This window comes from Anolis carolinensis, chromosome 2, assembly GCF_035594765.1.
Source record: "Anolis carolinensis isolate JA03-04 chromosome 2, rAnoCar3.1.pri, whole genome shotgun sequence".
Lineage (NCBI taxonomy): Eukaryota > Metazoa > Chordata > Lepidosauria > Squamata > Dactyloidae > Anolis > Anolis carolinensis.
In genome coordinates, this window is record NC_085842.1 from 215,824,143 (window position 1) to 215,842,674 (window position 18,532).

Below are 18,532 nucleotides of genomic sequence, written 5' to 3' on the forward strand. Positions count from 1 at the left end.
GAACCACCACTCCTCTTGATGTTCCTCCAGCAGCAGCAAGGGTGTCCCTCTGGGCAGCTAAACCTGGCAATTGCAACTGGATGGCTCCCCTCAAGGGTCTTTCTCCAGGGGCAAACCAAGAATGGGCAACTTGGAAGTCCCTGAACAGACTCAGAAGCGGAGTGGGCAGATCTAAGACAACTTGGCAAGGTGGCACTACCTGGAGGAATCCTCCACCTTGTGTGACTGTGGAGCAGAACAAACAACTCCGCATATGTATGCTTGCCCACAATGCCCTGCCTCATGCACGGAGGAGGAGTTGTTAAAAGCTACAGACAATGCTGTTGCTGTTGCCCGCTTTTGGTCTAAAACTATTTAGTTGTTTGTGATTTCCTCTATTTTTTTTCCATCATTTTTAAAATGTATTTGTTATGCAATGCTTTTGACACGAAATAAAAACTCAGGATCATTAATCCCTAAGATAAAAAGGGTTTAAAGTAGTTAGGAGTTATATACAGTAGAGTATCACTTATCCAACATAAACGGGCCGGCAGAACGTTGGATAAGCGAATATGTTGGATAATAAGGAGGGGTTAAGAAAAAGCCTATTAAACATCAAATTAGGTTATGATTTTACAAAGTAAGCACCAAAACATCATGTTATACAACAAATTTAACGGAAAAAGTAGTTCAATACGCAGTAATGCTATGTAGTAATTACTGTATTTATGAATTTAGCACCAAAATATCACAATGTTTTGAAAACATTGACTACAAAAGGCGTTGGATAATCCAGAATGTTGGATAAGTGAGACTCTACTGTATTTGTATTTAAAAGGGGATGATAACAGGGAAGCTAGTGTGCCATACTGGATTGTAACTTATTAAATGTGCATGTGTATTCTAACACAAAATAAAACCAACTGATGTACCCTGTTTCCCTGAAAATAAGACATCTCCTGAAAATAAGACCTGGTAGAGGTTTTGCTGAATTGCTAAATATAAGGCCTCCCCTGAAAGTAAGACCTAGCAAAGTTTTTGTTTGGAAGTGAGCCTGCCAAACAGAATACCAGAGCAAGCAGGATCGATAAATGTATGTACTATAGAGTGTTGTACATGGAAATAGTGGTACTAACAAGAAATTCTTGATAGGATTCACAGTTTGTCTGGTCATGCTGATTTGTGATGACAACTACTGAACAGTACATAATAAATGTTCATTTTTTTTGGTTCAACAATAAATGTGAATTCTTCTTCATGGAAAAATAAGACATCCCCTGAAAATAAGACCTAGTGCATCTTTGGGAGCAAAATAATGCGTTTTATGAATGTCTGATGTAAGTTAATTTTTTAACTGATTTATAGTGTATTGTACAATTTTTATATATGTGTTTTATTGTAAGCCGCCCTGAGTCCCCTGTTGGGTGAGAAGGGCGGGATATAAATATTGTAATTAATAAATAAAAATAAAAATTAATATAAGACACTGTCTTATTTTCAGGAAAACACGCATATTTCTACTGGAGAAAAAAAATGCCAAATGGGTCTTGTTTTAGCTTAAAGATTAGCACATTTTATTTGACATTATCTTTCACTGGTGTCCTACTGCTTGATAAGGAACAGAGGTTCTATGCCCAGGAGATTCGCCAGCCATACAAGACTAGGTAAGAGAGATGCTGCAAGGCACAAAAATTCCACAGAAATTCCTATTTCAATCCATTATAGGTGAAATATCCTGAAAAAGCCATAAATGCCAACTTTTCAGGAAACCAAGGACACTACATTCAGCAGATGTGCAAGATTAGATGGAAGTGAGCCTCAAATCACAGAAATGGCTCAGGAATTCCATTGTGCTACCAATCCCAGGCAAATCATTTGTGTTCTGGAAAATCACCCACAACAACATTCCAGTATTCACGCTTACCAAATTCACCAGCTGAGGAAAAATTAATGTGATTGAGACAACAGGCCAGAAACAATCCATAGGAATCTGGGCCATAACTCTATATTTTAGAACATCACCTAAAAAATTCAGGTGGAAAATTTTTTAGAGCATTTGTCTTGTGATATAACACCCATCTATTTTGGAAAGGCATGACCTTTTAGAGATCATAACCTTTAGGAAAACCAGAATCTCCACAACCTTTTGGAGAAAAATAGCATCACAACCATTTGAAAATCATAACCTTTTGTAAAAAATATGATCTTCCAGAGAAGAACCAAAAATTTGTTTGAGTAAAATCTTCTCTTCAGTGGTATATAAGCACATGTACTTGGCAGAAGCTGGGGCTAAAAATGGGAGCTCACCCCATCCTGTGTATTTGAACTGCCGACTTTCTGGTCAACAAGTTCAGCAGCTCAGCGGTTTAACCCGCTGTTTCACTGCAGGCCCCAAGCACACATGGATGCATACAATCAAGGAACAGACAGTTCAAATTAATCAACCACTTTACTGTCAGGAGGGTAACATGCAAGATAAAGTGGTGTTGGTTGGAGATGAAAGATTTTCCATTTTTTGCAACATTCCCTTTGGTCATTTCCTTCTAAAGACTGGTAAGAACTACTTTAGCGGAAGTTTGGTTTCTGAAGAATGTGGATCAGAATTCAAAAGGTGGAAATTGAAGTTATGCTGTGAGAAAGAAGAAAGAGGGTCCTCTTTAAACAACTAACTAGGAGTTGTCTATCAAAGAGATAGCACACTCATTGCTCCGGGCATGGAATGTGACACCGGGGCTATTTTTGTCCTCGCTGCCCATGCAATGCAGAATGAAAAGGAGGACAAAGACCATGTCCGGAAAGCAGCTTGAAGGTTGAGCTTGGCTAAATTTAGGCCTCACAAAGAAGCAACTGCTTGCTGGGCTGTCCTTTTGAGATCCAACAGAAAACTAACAGGAGTCCTTTAAGGAACAGTCCTCTCAATTGCCTTTCCATTATAAAAGAAACACTGAGGGACGTTTTAATAATAGACTAATAAAAACAGCTTATACAACAACTGTTCACTTTTAGAAATTTGAAGTACAAGCAATATAGTCACCAACACACTGATTGGATTTAGTTTTCCTTTAAAGCAAGGACTGAAAAATATATTACGTTTAAATTCACAAGCTTATATTTTTATACACCTTGCTCAGAGTAAGTCCCACTCAATGCAGAATGTCTCAATGAGGCAAGTTTCACTCAGCTGCCATCCAGTGATTTGTCTGAGCAACGGATATGATGTCTTTCGTTGTAATGAGAGTTATGCCAAACAACCCACTGGGAGATTGTTGCCAGCATATCATCTACAAAAAAACTGGGGAAGTCTGAAGATTTTTGGACCTTTTCAGGTTATTAAAAAAACTGGTTCACTCATGAATTTTAACTGGTTAACCAAATCCCCATGCTAAGTCTATGAGATGCAAAACATTAAGAGTCCCTCCAGGCACTATCTCAAGCAGATATTAACAAATTTGTAGCGGGGGGGGGGGGCTAGGGGTTCAACACCCCCCCCCAATTTTCAAAACCCCTCCCGAAATTTTTTTCTGGCTACGGCCCTGGCTACTGGTAAAGGGCTATGGGGATTGCAGTCCAGGACAATCCCAGTTTGGAATCTGAAGCAAAGTTTCTGTCTCATTTTTGTGAGATAATTGGGGAAAATAATGGGAAAGTATTTCATATGGTCAGTAATTAAAAGTTAGCAGAAAAGGTTCAGAATTTTGTGTGTTGTTGAAGGCTTTCATGGCTGGAATCACTGGGTTGCTGTAAGTTTTCCGGGCTGTATGGCCATATTCCAGAAGTACTCTCTCCTGATGTTTTGCCCACATCTATGGTATTTCTTCATCAGCTTCCCTATGCGGTCAGTGACATAACCTACAAACTATCCACAGACCCACTAAGAAAATACAACAAATACTACATTCAGCAAAGGACAAGAGGGATCCTCTCACCTCTGCTGGAGTCTACTGTATACTATGCAGCTGTGGACAAGTCTACACAGGGACCACCAAATGCAATATTGCCCAAACACTAATGTATTTTATTAATGTTATTTTACTGTTATCGATTTAATTATATATGCTGTCATCGTATTGTTCTCTCTGTTGATTGGGCTTGGTCCGCATGTGAACTGCTCCAAGTCCCCTACACTATGTCAGAATACACAGAGAAGTAATTGAAATCTACAAGCATGTGGGCTACTTCAACGGAAAGGAGGAAACCATTAAAATAAACGAAATCTGGCTACCAATATTTTTAAAAACTCTAAAATCAGGACAGCAAATAAAGAACAACACTCTGAAAACAAGGGAATTACAGACATGAAACAATCAGGGCCAGCTAACACCTCCCAACAAAGGATTTACCCAGGCAGGAAGCAGCCAGGCTTTGAAGCTACAAGGCCATTCAGTGCTAATCAAGGTGATTAATTGCAACATTCACATTGCCTCCAACAGACAAGAGTTTTTTCTCCCACCGTGGACCTTGCACAGATATATAAACCTCACTTGCCTAGTTTCCATCAGATCTCACAACCTCTGAGGATGCGTGCTACAGATGTGGGCAAAACATCAGGAGATAATACTTCTGGAACATGGCCACACAGACCGGAAAACTCACAGCAATTCAGTAAAGGTGATAGCAGAAGCCTTGCTTCTGTTTATGTATGTACTTGCTGTCTTTGTCAATTGTTTAAACAGCACTGAATGTTTGCCATATGTCTACCTGTAATCCACTCCGAGTCTCCTCGGGGAAATAGAGAGGAATATTTAAAAAAGTATATTATTATTATTATGTCTGTGTTATGGGGATTAAACTGGGTACCTTTGGATAAAACCTATCCTTTCCAATCCATTTATTTTGTTAATACTAATTTTGCCTGTATGCCAACCTAAATCTTCTGAAAAAAGGAAGATATAAAAATTTAAATAAATAGCCAATAACCCAGGCATCTGTGGCCCTCTTGACTATTGAATTAATTGGCTTCTGGGAGTTGGAGGCCCAAACAGCTGGAGGGCCACAATTTGAGGATGCCTGCAATAATCTGTATGCCTCTTTTGTTGACATCAATTTGAAACTGTAAACCACATTTTTGCACTACTTCCCCTCATTAATTAAGGAAGAAAATGCTGATGGTGGTGGTGGTGGTGCAGAACTTATTTATATGCTGCCTTTTCTCCAACTTCAGAACTCACTGTTGGTTACAAAAATTTAAACAAATGTGGAGAAAAGGACATACACATCAGTAAAAATATGCAGAACATACGAAAGGTTGCTCAGTGCCTTTTGACTTGTCGTATTGGGAGTCCTCTGCCTGGAAGGAGGCATAAATGGCAGCACAACAGGTATCATGCAAACCCAAGTAACGAAATGGTCCATCTCCTACCTTTTTTCTCCCCTGTAAAAGGAACCAGGTCTTCTCGGTCTTTGATATCAATTGCCTCCTTTTCCAAATGTGCCAGAAGGTCATCTCTTTTGAAGGGGCCCGTAGGAGTCTTCTTCGTTTGATCTCTCTGTCTCATTCCTGCAGGCAGCAATGCATTCTAGATTGTTGAAAAGAGAGGAAAATACTTGAACTGTGGTCATTATCTGTCTTCTTAAATTGTAGGATCAACGGCTCACTGGCCCTTCAAGCTGTTTGCACGAAGTCAGGATGATGATAAAGAAGGACGCAACTAGTTGAAATGCCACTGTTTATTGTGGGCCAGCAATAGTAATCACACAATGCATCCAGAAATGCATCAGAAAAAGGATTTGTTGCAACCCCAATTGGGTTGCAAGTGTTTTTATCACTTTTACAGAAAGTTACACGCATGTTCTCATTGGTGTACAAAGATCAATTATCCCCTTGGTCTAAAATTGATTCAGTAACAAGCATTTTGACTAATACAGACTTCCATTGGCTCAAGCAAAAGACATGTGGTACCTTAAAAATAGCACTTTAATGTCTCTGACTCTGAGCATAGCATCTGTGGATTGGGTTTATCTACTTTTCTGTTTCAACTTCAAGTGGCTGAGAAATCTAGGGAGTGTAGCTAATTCGTTCCACTGAGGGTGGGTTTATCCTTGAATGCACAGAGAGTGTGATCACCTCTCTGTGACAGCATTTTCTAAACATCAGCAGTTTTGCAAACAAATCAGGACACATGGGATTTGCAGTCATTGGGAAAACTCATTTGAAACCATATTCCTCTCAAAATGAGATATCACTGAACTGGCAAAGCACAGGGGACAGTATACATACCACTGTCGAGAACATGCTTTTTAGCATACTGAAGAGCCCAGTGTAATCTCCATTATCTCCAGGTATATTTATTATAAGAATACATCCACTATCCATATCAAATTACTACACTCCTCAGTTTTTAATAGTTAAAGTCCTAAAAATTTTCAAGACTGACTTGTGGAAACATTTCAAAACTCTTCTTACTAATTTTTTATTCATGTCAGGAGCAACTTGAGAAACTATATACTCGAGTATAAGCCAACCTTAATATAAGCCTGGCCAGGACCCATACTCAATTATAAGCCGAGGGGAGTTTTTTCAGCCCTAATAAAGGGCTGAAAAACTAGGTTTATACTCGAGTATATATGGTATTCTACTACAAGTAGTTATTTGTGATTAGTTCTTCTCCCTGCTAATGTTTTCAGTTTCGTGGTGGCTGCAGAGTCAAAGGCTTTTGTTTGCTGAGAGCTTTACCATAAAGCTGAGGAAGAGTAAGAAAAAGGTGAAGAAGCAAGTTGTAAGAAACAACCAAGCAAGTATAAGCCTGAAGGTCGGGGGATACTTACAACTTCAAAAAAAGTCGACATAAAATTTGCTGGCTAGTGAAATCATTCATTCAAAGACTGGATATTCCTGGAATTGTTTTAACTTTGATGCTCACAAAACTTAGGCATTTTATTTTATAATATTTTTTATAATGTAAACCCGTTGAAATTTTTTTAGCATTAGGTAAGGTAGAGTAAAGGTTTCTCCTGATATTAAGTCTAGTTGTGTCCAACTCTTGAGGTTGGTGCTCATCTCAATTTCTAAGCCAAAGGGCCGGTGTTGTCTGTAGAAACCTCCAAGATCATGTGGCTGTATAGAACGCCTTTACCTTTCCGCAGAAGAGGTACCTATTGATCTATCCACATTTGCATGTTTTCTAACTGCTAGGCTGGCAGAAGCTGGGACTAATAGCAGGAGCTCACTCAGCATTTTAAACCTTTTAAACTAGCTTTTGTTATCATTATAATTATCATTATTTTTACTAGTATTTTGCTCCCTGCTTTGTCACAATTTCATTTTATACATTCAGTGAGAGCCATATTTTTGGAACCCCAGTAGCATTAAAAGCGCAAAGCACAGGAGGACTAAACTGTTTCAGTTTTGTTAGCTTGATAAGCTTTCAATGACCAGAATTGATTTTACAAGGGTCCAGTGCCTCTGTTCTGAGCACTGTGCCTAACCTAGTTCAGAAATTGATTCAAGAATACTACGATCCAGCAAACACTGGGAAAGAACCAGAAACAAGTGAGCTCTGGTTGGATCATGAATTTATGAATTTGACTGCATTGGTCAGATCGGGCACCTCAAAGACCATTCGTACACCAGCAGAGGAAATGGATGATGAGGATGAGGCAGTGTCTAGTTCTCAACTTTCCCTTAATGAAGGTGCCGCTAATTGATCCATTGACCCAGGTTTGATGGAATTGACCCCTCCACCGTCAACGAAAAGACAATCTGCTTCATACAAAAACCAAGATAAGCCAGGGTCATGTATGAAAAAGTGCATTTAGCAAGAGGCTAAAGGTGACCTGCTAGTTCATAGGTTGGCCAGAAGCAGTGTGACAGCCATGCTGTGGGGAAAGGTTTTGAATAACCCCCTCTTTTTCATAGTTCTTATTTTCCCTTTATGTTAAAAAAAAGGCGCTTTTACATATATGTAAAATATGGCACATTCCTCATTCTGCAGAGGTCAAGAACTGCTCTGGAGAACAGTTGGGTTGTGTGCATCTTCACTCAAAAGTTTCTATCAATTTGGAGAAAAATGTTCCCAAGTGAAATTGATCATTTGGTTGAAACAGAAAGGAGTAGAATTTTTCCAAGCATAATACACCTTTGATGCATCATGCTCCCCACTACCCTCCACTGATAAGTGACTGGAGGGTGTAAAAACGAGATGCTAAAAATTATTTTTGATTTTTTTCCTTCATTGGTGTGGTCAAATCCCACTGTACTAGTCCAGCTTTTAATAATGTTTACAAACATGCTATCTAATAACTAAAACATATGTAACCAATGCTAATGCATTCTATGCAGATGTGATGGTGATCTTGTAATGTAATCCAACATTTCAGAGATCAAGAGTTGGAAGCAATTCAAACAATTAAAAGGGATTAGTTTCCCCAAGACTCTACCATTGTTGGAAAGGCAGTGAGGAAATAGCAAGGCCTTGCTGAGTAACCTTTTGGCAGGAGTACAAGTACTAATTGCTAAGTGCTGGGAAGCAAAGCTGCCAATTTTAAATGAATTATGCAGGAAAACACGGAATGGCACGCTAATGATGAACCTTTCAGCAATTCTATGTGTGGACAGATTGGGATCAGAGCCTGGGCAAATTATATTTTTGCACTACAACTCCCAGGATTTCCCAACATGCATCATCGTGGTTGGTAGAATTCAATAATTCCATTTAGGTCAGAAAGGGGAAAAAGTAAGATGTACTGTAAGATCAAATTGTTCTTGTGTGCCTTCAAGTCATTTGTGACTTATAGTGACACTTTTTTATGGGTCTGAGAGTATGTGACTTGATCAAGAGCATCAAACCCTGGCCTACTGGGAAAACAGTTAACTGTGCATTTTGTTAGTACCAAAAGTTACTAGTTATGAGAGGGGTTCTCAAATGCTTTCAGCCACAGAGCCCTTTTTTGAAGCACAAGTTTCTTGTGGAGCCCAAGAAATGTATGTGTGTGTGTGTATGGGTAAATTTTTGGACACAGGGGTCACATTGTATTTTACAATTTGACAGATGGGCTGGGCCAGTGGCAAATGGATGGAGCGTTTTTGTTTGAACTAATTGGAAAAAAAATGAACAATTCGTATGCACGCTGTACATATCTCATTTGTAATAGTAGTAGTAGTAGTAGTAGTAATAATAATAATAATAATAATGGGATATCCATTCCAACTCTCTTTCGTCATGCAGGAAAAACACGATCAAAACACCCCTAACAGATGGCCATCCAGCATTTGTAATAATAGTAGTTTATTTATTTAGTTCATATCAAAAGCACTGCATAAATTAATATAAAACTGATAAAAATAGAAGGAGCACAAGTGGCTAAATATCTTTTGACCAAAAATGGACAACAGCAATTGCATTGTCTGTAGCTTCAAACAATTCTTCCTCTTATACTCAAGTGACGGTCCTGGTCGGCTTATATTCAGGTTGGCTTATACTTGAGTATATAGGTAATCAGAGTTGGACACCTGTATCTTAAATTACAGTTTGATGTAAATATTCAAGAGCATTTATCCTACTGATGCCTCAATCAATGTAATTTTATTGGTATCTATTTTATTATTATTTTTGAAATTTACCAGTAGCTGCTACACTTCCCACCCTTGTCTTATACTTGAGTCAATAAGTTTTCCCAGTTTTTTGTAGTAAGTTAGGTGCCTCAGCTTATATTCAGGTCGGCTTATACTCAAGTATATACGGTACCCGTGTGAGCAGCAACAGCAATGCTCAGACCCAAATCAGCACGTTCTGACTAGGAATACATCGTGGGGGACTTTGTCGAAGGCCTTACCGAAGTCTAGGTACGCTACATCCACAGCATTCCCTGTATCGACCCAACTCGTAACTCTATCGAAAAAGGAGATCAGATTAGTCTGGCATGACTTGTTTTTGGTAAATCCGTGTTGACTATTACCAATGACCGCATTTGTTTCTAAGTGTTCGCAGACCACTTCCTTAATGATCTTTTCCAGAATCTTGCCTGGTATTGATGTGAGGCTGACCGGACGGTAATTGTTTGGGTCGTTCTTTTTTCCCTTCTTGAAGATAGGGACCACATTCGCCCTCCTCCAATCTGCTGGGACTTCTCCCGTTCTCCAAGAACTCTCAAAGATAATTGCCAGTGGTTCTGAAATAACTTCCGCTAGTTCCTTCAATACTCTTGGATGTAGCTGATCTGGCCCTGGCAACTTGAATTCGTTTAGAGTGGCCAGGTGTTCCTGGACAACTTGTTTCCCCATTTGGGGTTGGATTTCCCCCAATCCTTCATCCATTCCATGTTGCTCAGGTTGAAGATGGCTTTCTTTTTGTGAGAAGACCGAGGCAAAGAAGGCATTAAGCAGTTCTGCCTTTTCCCTGTCCCCTGTCGCCATCACCCCATCTTCTCCTTGCAGTGGCCCTATCGCCTCCTTTTTCTCCCTTTTTCTACCAACGTAAGCAAAAAAGCCTTTTTTTGTTGTTTTTTATGTCCCTGGCAAGCCTGAGCTCATTTTGCGCTTTAGCCTTACGAACCCTTTCCCTACAGGTGTTGGCTATATGTTTGAATTCTTCTTTGGTGATTTCTCCCCTTTTCCACTTCTTGTGCATGTCACTTTTGAGCTTTAGCTCAGTTAGAAGTTCTTTGGACATCCATTCTGGCTTCTTTGCACTTGTCTTATTTTTCCTCTTTGTTGGCACTGTTTGCATTTGCGCCTTGAGTATTTCACTTTTGAAAAACTCCCATCCATCCTTAACTCCCTTGTTTTTTAATATTGGCATCCATGGAATGCCGCTCAGTAATTCCTTCATTTTTTGGAAAAATCGAAGTTCTCCAATAATTAGCCAAGAGCCACTGAAAAACTGTACCAGACCATTAAAAAGATGTTCTTTGAAACCACTTACATCTGGATCTAGTTCCACCAGTTCTTCCTCTAACATCTTGATTTCATCTTCTGTCAGTGCTCCCAAGATCTGGTCTTCATCCAGGTCTCGGTACTTCTCTAGTCCTTGTCTGTATGACATTCTGGGAAAAAATTTATGGTAATCTCTCTCTTTTCAGAACAAATTACCTATTTAAAAACAAAAGAGAAGAAAAACAGGACAAAATTAAGATTTGAATTTCATACCTGGCCCAAATGTCAGAACTGAATCAATTAATAAAAAATGCAAAATATTGTAGGAATATAGATATACTGGGTTATTGTGTGTTTTCTGGGCTGTATGGCCATGTTCCAGAAGCATTCTCTCCTTGAGAACACAGAAATGGTGGACCATTCGAACAACCACCATGTCAGACTACACAGAGAAGCCATTGAAATCCTCAAGCATGTGGGCAATTTTAACAGAAAGGAGGAAATTGTTGTGGTAATCTCTGAGCGGTTAGACTCAATTTAACCCTCTCTGGGGGAGATTCCACCAAAATCAGCAGAGTAGCAAAAGCAAAGCTTTCAAATGCAACAGTTACTTACACTGGCGAGCAAGAGAAGCCTTTTTAGGATTGCAATGGACTGCAGAGTCTCAATAAAAGTTCAAAAAGTATTTATTCAGGTAAAAAGAACTCCATTGTAGATAGAAAGCCTTGGGAGCTGTCTAGATTACTATAGACTGGATTCTAAGGAAAAATAAGTAAGGAAAAATAACAAACATCTACATAGTTACATCTTGCCAGGAGAGATGGCAGGATGCTGCTTGTTAGTTTGAAGAACAAAGGGAGAAGAGAAAGAACCAAAATGGTTCCAACCTCATGGTCCAGTTTATTGGGGCCATAAAAGACACTCTGACCAATTGGGAGTTAGTGTCCCTAAAGATTCACATTTCTACCAACTTCAAAGTAAGGGACGTGACGTAAACAGGATAGAGTGAAACACAGTAAAGCCTGTCTAGGCATGCTTTGGAAACAGGGAAAGGATTCCCTCAATCTAACTCTATCATCTATCTAACTACATTTGGACTTGAGTAGTCCAGGATGATTTCCCAACAATCCCCTTCTTCAGCCTGGGCTGCTCATGTCCATCAGGTTCAACATCTTCTTCAACTTATCATGAGCATGTCTAGGCAGGGGTTTTGTCAGAATGTCGGCAATCATGTCTTCAGATCTGCAAAACTCCAACCTCATAAATCCTTCTTCGTGTGCATTCTTCACGATGTGGTATCTTGTGTCAATGTGCTTGAGCAATGCACTGATCTTCTCTGTTTGAGTATACTTCAGACAACCTTGATTGTCCTCAAAAACTTGTATTGGTGTTGGTTCTTCGATTCCAAAATCAAATAACATCATATGTAGCCATTTCAATTGTTTGCACGCTTCTGATGCGGAAACATATTCTGCTTCTGTTGAAGATGAAGCTACTACTTTTTGTTTCTGTGTTGTCCAGTCTATCAGTGCATCTCCGTAGAAGAATAGATAGCCGCTGGTAGACTTGCGATCTGTAATATCATTGGCCCAGTCAGCATCCACATACCCTGTCAGTGTAGGGTTGCTGGTGGCTTGTAGTCTCAACTTGAAGTTCAGTGTGCCTTTTAGGTATCTAGCAACTCTTTTGATTGCAATTAAGTCATATTTGGTTGGTTTACTAGTCTTCCTGCATAGTATCCCAACCGCTGCTGAAATATCTGGTCTTGTGATTCGAGAGATGTACAACATTTTCCCAATTGCCTCTCGATACAAGGTGTTGTCACTCAATGGTTCACTTTCTGAAGTGTTTTTCCAATAGTTCACTTCCATGGGTGTAGTCACTGTATTTGCTTCTAAGAGTCCAAGATGTTTTAGCAAGTCAATAATCTTTTGTCTCTGATTCAGGAGAAAGCTCCCATCTTCTTCTCTTTCAACCTGTATTCCCAAATAATGACTCAAATTGCCAAGTTGTTTGATTTCAACGGTACGGCTCAAATGTTGTACAAGATCATCAAAGTCAGATTTCTGTTGAAAGCAACACACTATGTCATCTACATAGGCTAGAACATATGTCCATCTGTTGTTTTTGAATCTAGAATAAAGGCAAGGATCAGCTTTCCCTTGTGCAAACCCCTTCTCAATTAACATTTGATTTAATTTCTGATTCCAGCATTTTGCTGCTTGTTTTAAACCATAGAGAGATCGTTGCAATTTGCATACATATCCTTTGTGTGCCTTGTCTTCAAATCCAGGTGGTTGTTGCATAAATATCTCTTCTTCTAATTCGCCATGAAGAAAAGCTGTAGCAACGTCAAGGTGTTCAACATTCATTTTTCTAGAGGCTGCAATTGCAAGCAATGTCCTCAAGGTGGTGTGTTTTACAACAGGTGCAAAAACTTCATCATAATCCTCTCCATATTGTTGTGAGTAGCCCTTAGCTACAAGTCTGGCTTTGTATCGCTGTATCTGTCCATTTTCATCACGTTTCAGTTTGAAAATCCATTTACAGCCAACTACATTCCTATTTTCTGGTGGTGGTACAAGTGTCCATGTCTTGTTTTTATGTAATGACTCTATTTCATCTGATGCAGCAGTAAGCCATTTTTCTTTTTCATCCTCTGGAAACTTCAGCATCTGATTCCAGGATGATGGTTCCTGTAGTTCAGCTTCATTGGTAAGATAAGCAAATCTCTGGGGAGGGACCCCACGATTTGTCCTTTGAGATCTGCGTGGTAATTGCTCATTTTGTCCATCAGGTGTCTCTGCACTTTCATCTGGTCCTTGAGGGTGCCATTGATGTTCCTCTGCCATGCCACTATGTGGGTCAATCCTTTCATCGGGTCCTTCGACCTCAGATGTCAGGGTCTCTCCACTGGGTGGCGTTGGCTCATTTCTTTGATCAGCCCTTCTGACCAGCGATGGCAGGACTTTTCCAGCAGATGGCGCAATTGGCTCATTTCCACTCTGCAGACCGCATGTTAAGTCATCAGAGTCATTTCTTAACAAAGGCTCATCAACAGGAGGCTGTAAATTTCTTCCAACTCTTTCATCTATGTAAACCGTCTTTCCTACAAAAATTATATTCTTTTCTGGATCATAAAGTCGGTAAGATTTATGTTCATCAGAATAACCAACCAGTAGGCATTCTTTAGAGCTGCAATCAAACTTCCCACTTCGCTTTTCTCTTGGGATGTACACATAGGCTTTGGATCCAAACACACGCAAATGCTTTACACTTGGAGAATGACCAAACCACAATTCATATGGGGTTACATGACTTTTTGCATTGGGCATTCTATTTTGCAAATAACAAGCAGTATTAATGGCCTCAGCCCAGAATTTACGCTGAATTCCTGCATGATAAATCATGGATTTTGCCATTATAATCAAACTTCTATTCTTTCTTTCTGCAATGCCATTCTGATGTGGAAAATAGGGAAGAGAATATTGGCGTCTAATCCCATATTTCCTCAATAGATCATCCACTGCTTTATTGCAAAATTCTCCTCCGTTGTCTGTCCTCAGAATTTCTGGCATCCTTTGAAATTGATTCTCAACCATGGCCAAATATTCCTTTAATTTGTTAAATAATTCGTTTTTGTGCTTCATGAAATACACTTTGGTATATCCAGAAAACGAATCTTTGAAAACCACAAAGTACAAAGACCCCCCCAATGATGTAGACATGGGGCCACATACATCACTGGATATGACCTGCAGAGGGCGTTGCGCTTCAAACTCTTTGTCTTTTGGAACATTTGGAGCACATGCCTTGGCCTTTATACAAGTTTCACATATCTCCTTACAACATGAATTTACTTCCATATCTCTACATACTTCTTTTGCATTCCAGACATATTTCTCATTTGCATGACCAAATCTTTCATGCCATAAACGAGCACAATTTCGTTTCTCACATTCTGGTAAGGCTAATCCTGAAAACTTTGGCTCAAACATAACTTTGAATATCCCATGATATTCCTCAGCCTTTAAAACAAGTTTTCCATCTTTCAGCACTTTACATAGTCCATTCTCAAAAACAATTTTACATCCATGACGCATCAGCTTTGCCACAGAAATCAAATTAGTTCCAATGTCTTTACTGTAGTAAACATTGCTGAGAGTTAGATTGATCCCAGAGTCTGCACATGCAAGATTCACTTTGCCTAGCCCTGTACAATTAACTTTTTGACATCCAATTCCTTTCACAGTAGATTTTTCTTTCTCGATTTCAATAAAATAATCCAAATGACAAAAATAATGGTCCGTCGCTCCAGAATCTAATAAGATATCCTTTTCATTAACAAGCTTATTGGTCACATGTAATGCAAGACTTCCAAAGAAATCATTAATTCCTTCTGACTCAGCTGTGTCACTTGGTAACACCAAATTTGCATGCTTTGCAGAGGTGTGCTGACCTAATCTCTCATTTGCATTTTCACTGGCAAAGGACTGGCTTTGTCTTCTGACCTGGGTATTGAAAACCCTAGGCTTTGATCCTTGACTCCTGCTGTGAGAAGCTGTAGAACTAGTTTGATTGTTTTTAGCAAACCAGCAGTCCCTTTGCAAATGTCCTGCCTTTTGGCAGAGATTACAAATCACTTTATTCTTGAGTTTAAATTTGTGCCCAGCTTTCAGAGCCATGCTTTTTGACTGAGATTCAGATTGCATATTATTTTTGGAATCAGATCCATTTCTTTCGAGATATTCCGATTTCAACTCAGCCGTGATAGATTTAAGAGTAAGCTCTTCACTTTCAAGTCTGTGTGTATTACGTAAAATTGTAATAATACTTTTGTAAGATGGATGGATCCCACACGCAACTAATCCTATGCACATTCTCTCAGTAATTGGTTCTCCGCTAGATCTCAATTGATCAACTAGAGATCTTATCTGTTGCAGGTAATCATTCAAATCATCTTCTGAATGCATTTTTGAATTAAAGAGTCTTTTATATGCCAATATAATATCTGCCTCCGACCCTTTACTGTAATTAGTCTGCAAATAGTCCATCATCTCTTTTGCATTAGAAGCATCTCTTACAAATTGAAAAACTCTCTCTGATAGGGAATTTATTATTATGCATCTCACCAAACGATCATCTTCCCGCCACGTCTGGATAGCCTCCTCCCCGGCTCCTTCTGGTGGCCCGCCTTCTTGCAGCACTTTTAGTTGTGCTGGTTTGAGCATGGTTTCCAGTCTTCTTTTCCAGTTCAGGTAGTTCTCTCCATTATCCTGCAGCTTGGGTAGGCTCCAAGAGGTTTCTTTGTTTTGCTCCATCCTTTCAATTTCCAAAAAAATTAAAAATCTCCAAAAAAATCAAAATATTTGGAATAATCCAGAAAAATCAAAAAAAATTAAAAATCTTGAAATTAAGTCTCAAATCTTTTGAGAACTTTCCTCTGCTCCTTATTTCAATTCAATCCTTTTAAAAAAAAAAAACAGGCTATTTCCCTTTTGCTCAGCTTGCAGTGTCTGGGCCCGTAAACCCTTTGTTGTGGTAATCTCTGAGCGGTTAGACTCAATTTAACCCTCTCTGGGGGAGATTCCACCAAAATCAGCAGAGTAGCAAAAGCAAAGCTTTCAAATGCAACAGTTACTTACACTGGCGAGCAAGAGAAGCCTTTTTAGGATTGCAATGGACTGCAGAGTCTCAATAAAAGTTCAAAAAGTATTTATTCAGGTAAAAAGAACTCCATTGTAGATAGAAAGCCTTGGGAGCTGTCTAGATTACTATAGACTGGATTCTAAGGAAAAATAAGTAAGGAAAAATAACAAACATCTACATAGTTACATCTTGCCAGGAGAGATGGCAGGATGCTGCTTGTTAGTTTGAAGAACAAAGGGAGAAGAGAAAGAACCAAAATGGTTCCAACCTCATGGTCCAGTTTATTGGGGCCATAAAAGACACTCTGACCAATTGGGAGTTAGTGTCCCTAAAGATTCACATTTCTACCAACTTCAAAGTAAGGGACGTGACGTAAACAGGATAGAGTGAAACACAGTAAAGCCTGTCTAGGCATGCTTTGGAAACAGGGAAAGGATTCCCTCAATCTAACTCTATCATCTATCTAACTACATTTGGACTTGAGTAGTCCAGGATGATTTCCCAACAGAAATCATGAAAATGAACAATATCTGGCTACCAGTATTCAAAAACTCTAAAATCAGGACAGTTAATAAATAACAATACTCAGAAAACAGGGGAATCCCAGACATGAATCAATCAGGGGCAGCTAACACCTCTGAACAAAAGATTCCCCCAAGCAGGAAGAAACCAGAACATGAATATGGCAAGGCCATTAATGCTATTCAAGGTGATTAATTAAAACATTCACACTGGCCTTCAACAGGCAAGAATTCCTTCTCCCACCCTGGATCTTCCACAGATATATAAACCTTCCTTGCTTAGTTTTTTCCAATATACCGCACAACCTCTGAGGATGTCTGCCATAGATGTGGGCAAAACATCAGCAGAGAATGCTTCTGGAACATGACCATACAACAACCCTGTGATTCTGTCTATGAAAGCCTTTGACAACACATTGAACATCTCTACGGGGAGAAATTGTTCCAAGACACACGGAGATTGGAAAAACTAAGGACCAGGAAAGCTCATCTGCTGTGCTCCCTGACCTTCCTTCTATGCTGCAGAGACAAAGATACTATCCCACAATTTCTCGTAGCCAAAAGGACTTTCAAAACACCACAGGCTCACCCTATTTACGACCGCCTGGAACAAAACCTCTTACAAGAGAAAATTCACAGCATCCGAAAAAAGAAGAGAATGCTTCTGGAACATGGTCATACAGCCTGGAAAACACACAACCACCCTGTGATTCCGGCCATGAAAGCCTTCGACAACATATAAATATACTGTATAAGTTGTTTAAAGCATAAAAGTGATTAAATGATAATCACAATGTAAACTTAGGTGACAGTTTTGCCTTGACATTAAGTCTAGTCAAGTCCGACTGGGGGTTGGTGCTCATCTCCATTTCTAAGCTGAAGAGCCGTCGTTGTCCGTAGACATCTCCTAGGTCATGTGGCCAGCATGACTACATGGAACGCTGTTACCTTCCTGCAGGAGTGGGACCTGTTGATCTCATATTTGCCTGTTTTTGAACTGCTAGGTTGGCAGAAGCTGGGGCTATCAATGGGAGCTCACCCTGTCCCGTGGATTCGAACCGCCGACCTTCCGGTTAGCAAGTTTAGCAGCTCAGCGGTTTAATCCGCTGTGCCACTGCCAGAAATGACATGTGTCAAAAGCAAAGTTCTGCATGATTTAAAGCTCAGTAAATTGTTGTTATTGTTGTAAACCAATCTGGAAGTAACACTTGAGGTTTACTTAGGGCTTGTTTACATCAGCCATTATTTTCAGAACAGGTCTGGAGCAAAAATTCTGTTTCAGAGGTATTTATATGGATTTTTAAAAATCTTGCTGTGCTCATCATATTGTACCCCACCTTGAGCCACAAGGAGAGGTTGGGTAAATTATAATAATAATAATTACTATTATAATTGTCATCATTATTATTTCATGCTCTGTCTCCAACCTGCAGCAGTGGCAGGGTGGTATCTACACTTTCCAGGTGGCCATTGTGAATGGCCTACGCTGACATCAGCAAATTTACCTGTACATCTTGTCCCTGGTCCACATGGACAGTGGACTAGTATGTATCCAGACCAGTCTGCTGTTCAC

General features: G+C 39.6%; 2 protein-coding genes across 3 annotated transcripts in view; one reads left to right on the top strand and one right to left on the bottom strand.

The window, feature by feature from the left end:
• The window catches only part of tstd2 (thiosulfate sulfurtransferase like domain containing 2), a 225,189-nt gene that overhangs the window by 61,523 nt on the left and 145,134 nt on the right, over positions 1–18,532 (top strand). The gene's annotated exons all lie outside the window — the stretch shown is intronic.
• tmod1 (tropomodulin 1) overlaps positions 1–18,532 on the bottom strand; it is an 80,761-nt gene that overhangs the window by 38,899 nt on the left and 23,330 nt on the right. For both annotated transcript variants that reach the window (XM_016996939.2, XM_003226551.4), the window contains exons 3-4: positions 10,839–11,005; positions 5,339–5,495 (exon numbers count right to left, since the gene is read on the bottom strand). In XM_016996939.2, coding sequence (XP_016852428.1) covers positions 5,339–5,495; positions 10,839–10,958 — 277 coding nt within the window. In that variant the 5' untranslated portion in view covers positions 10,959–11,005. The remainder of the gene's footprint in view (positions 1–5,338; positions 5,496–10,838; positions 11,006–18,532) is intronic.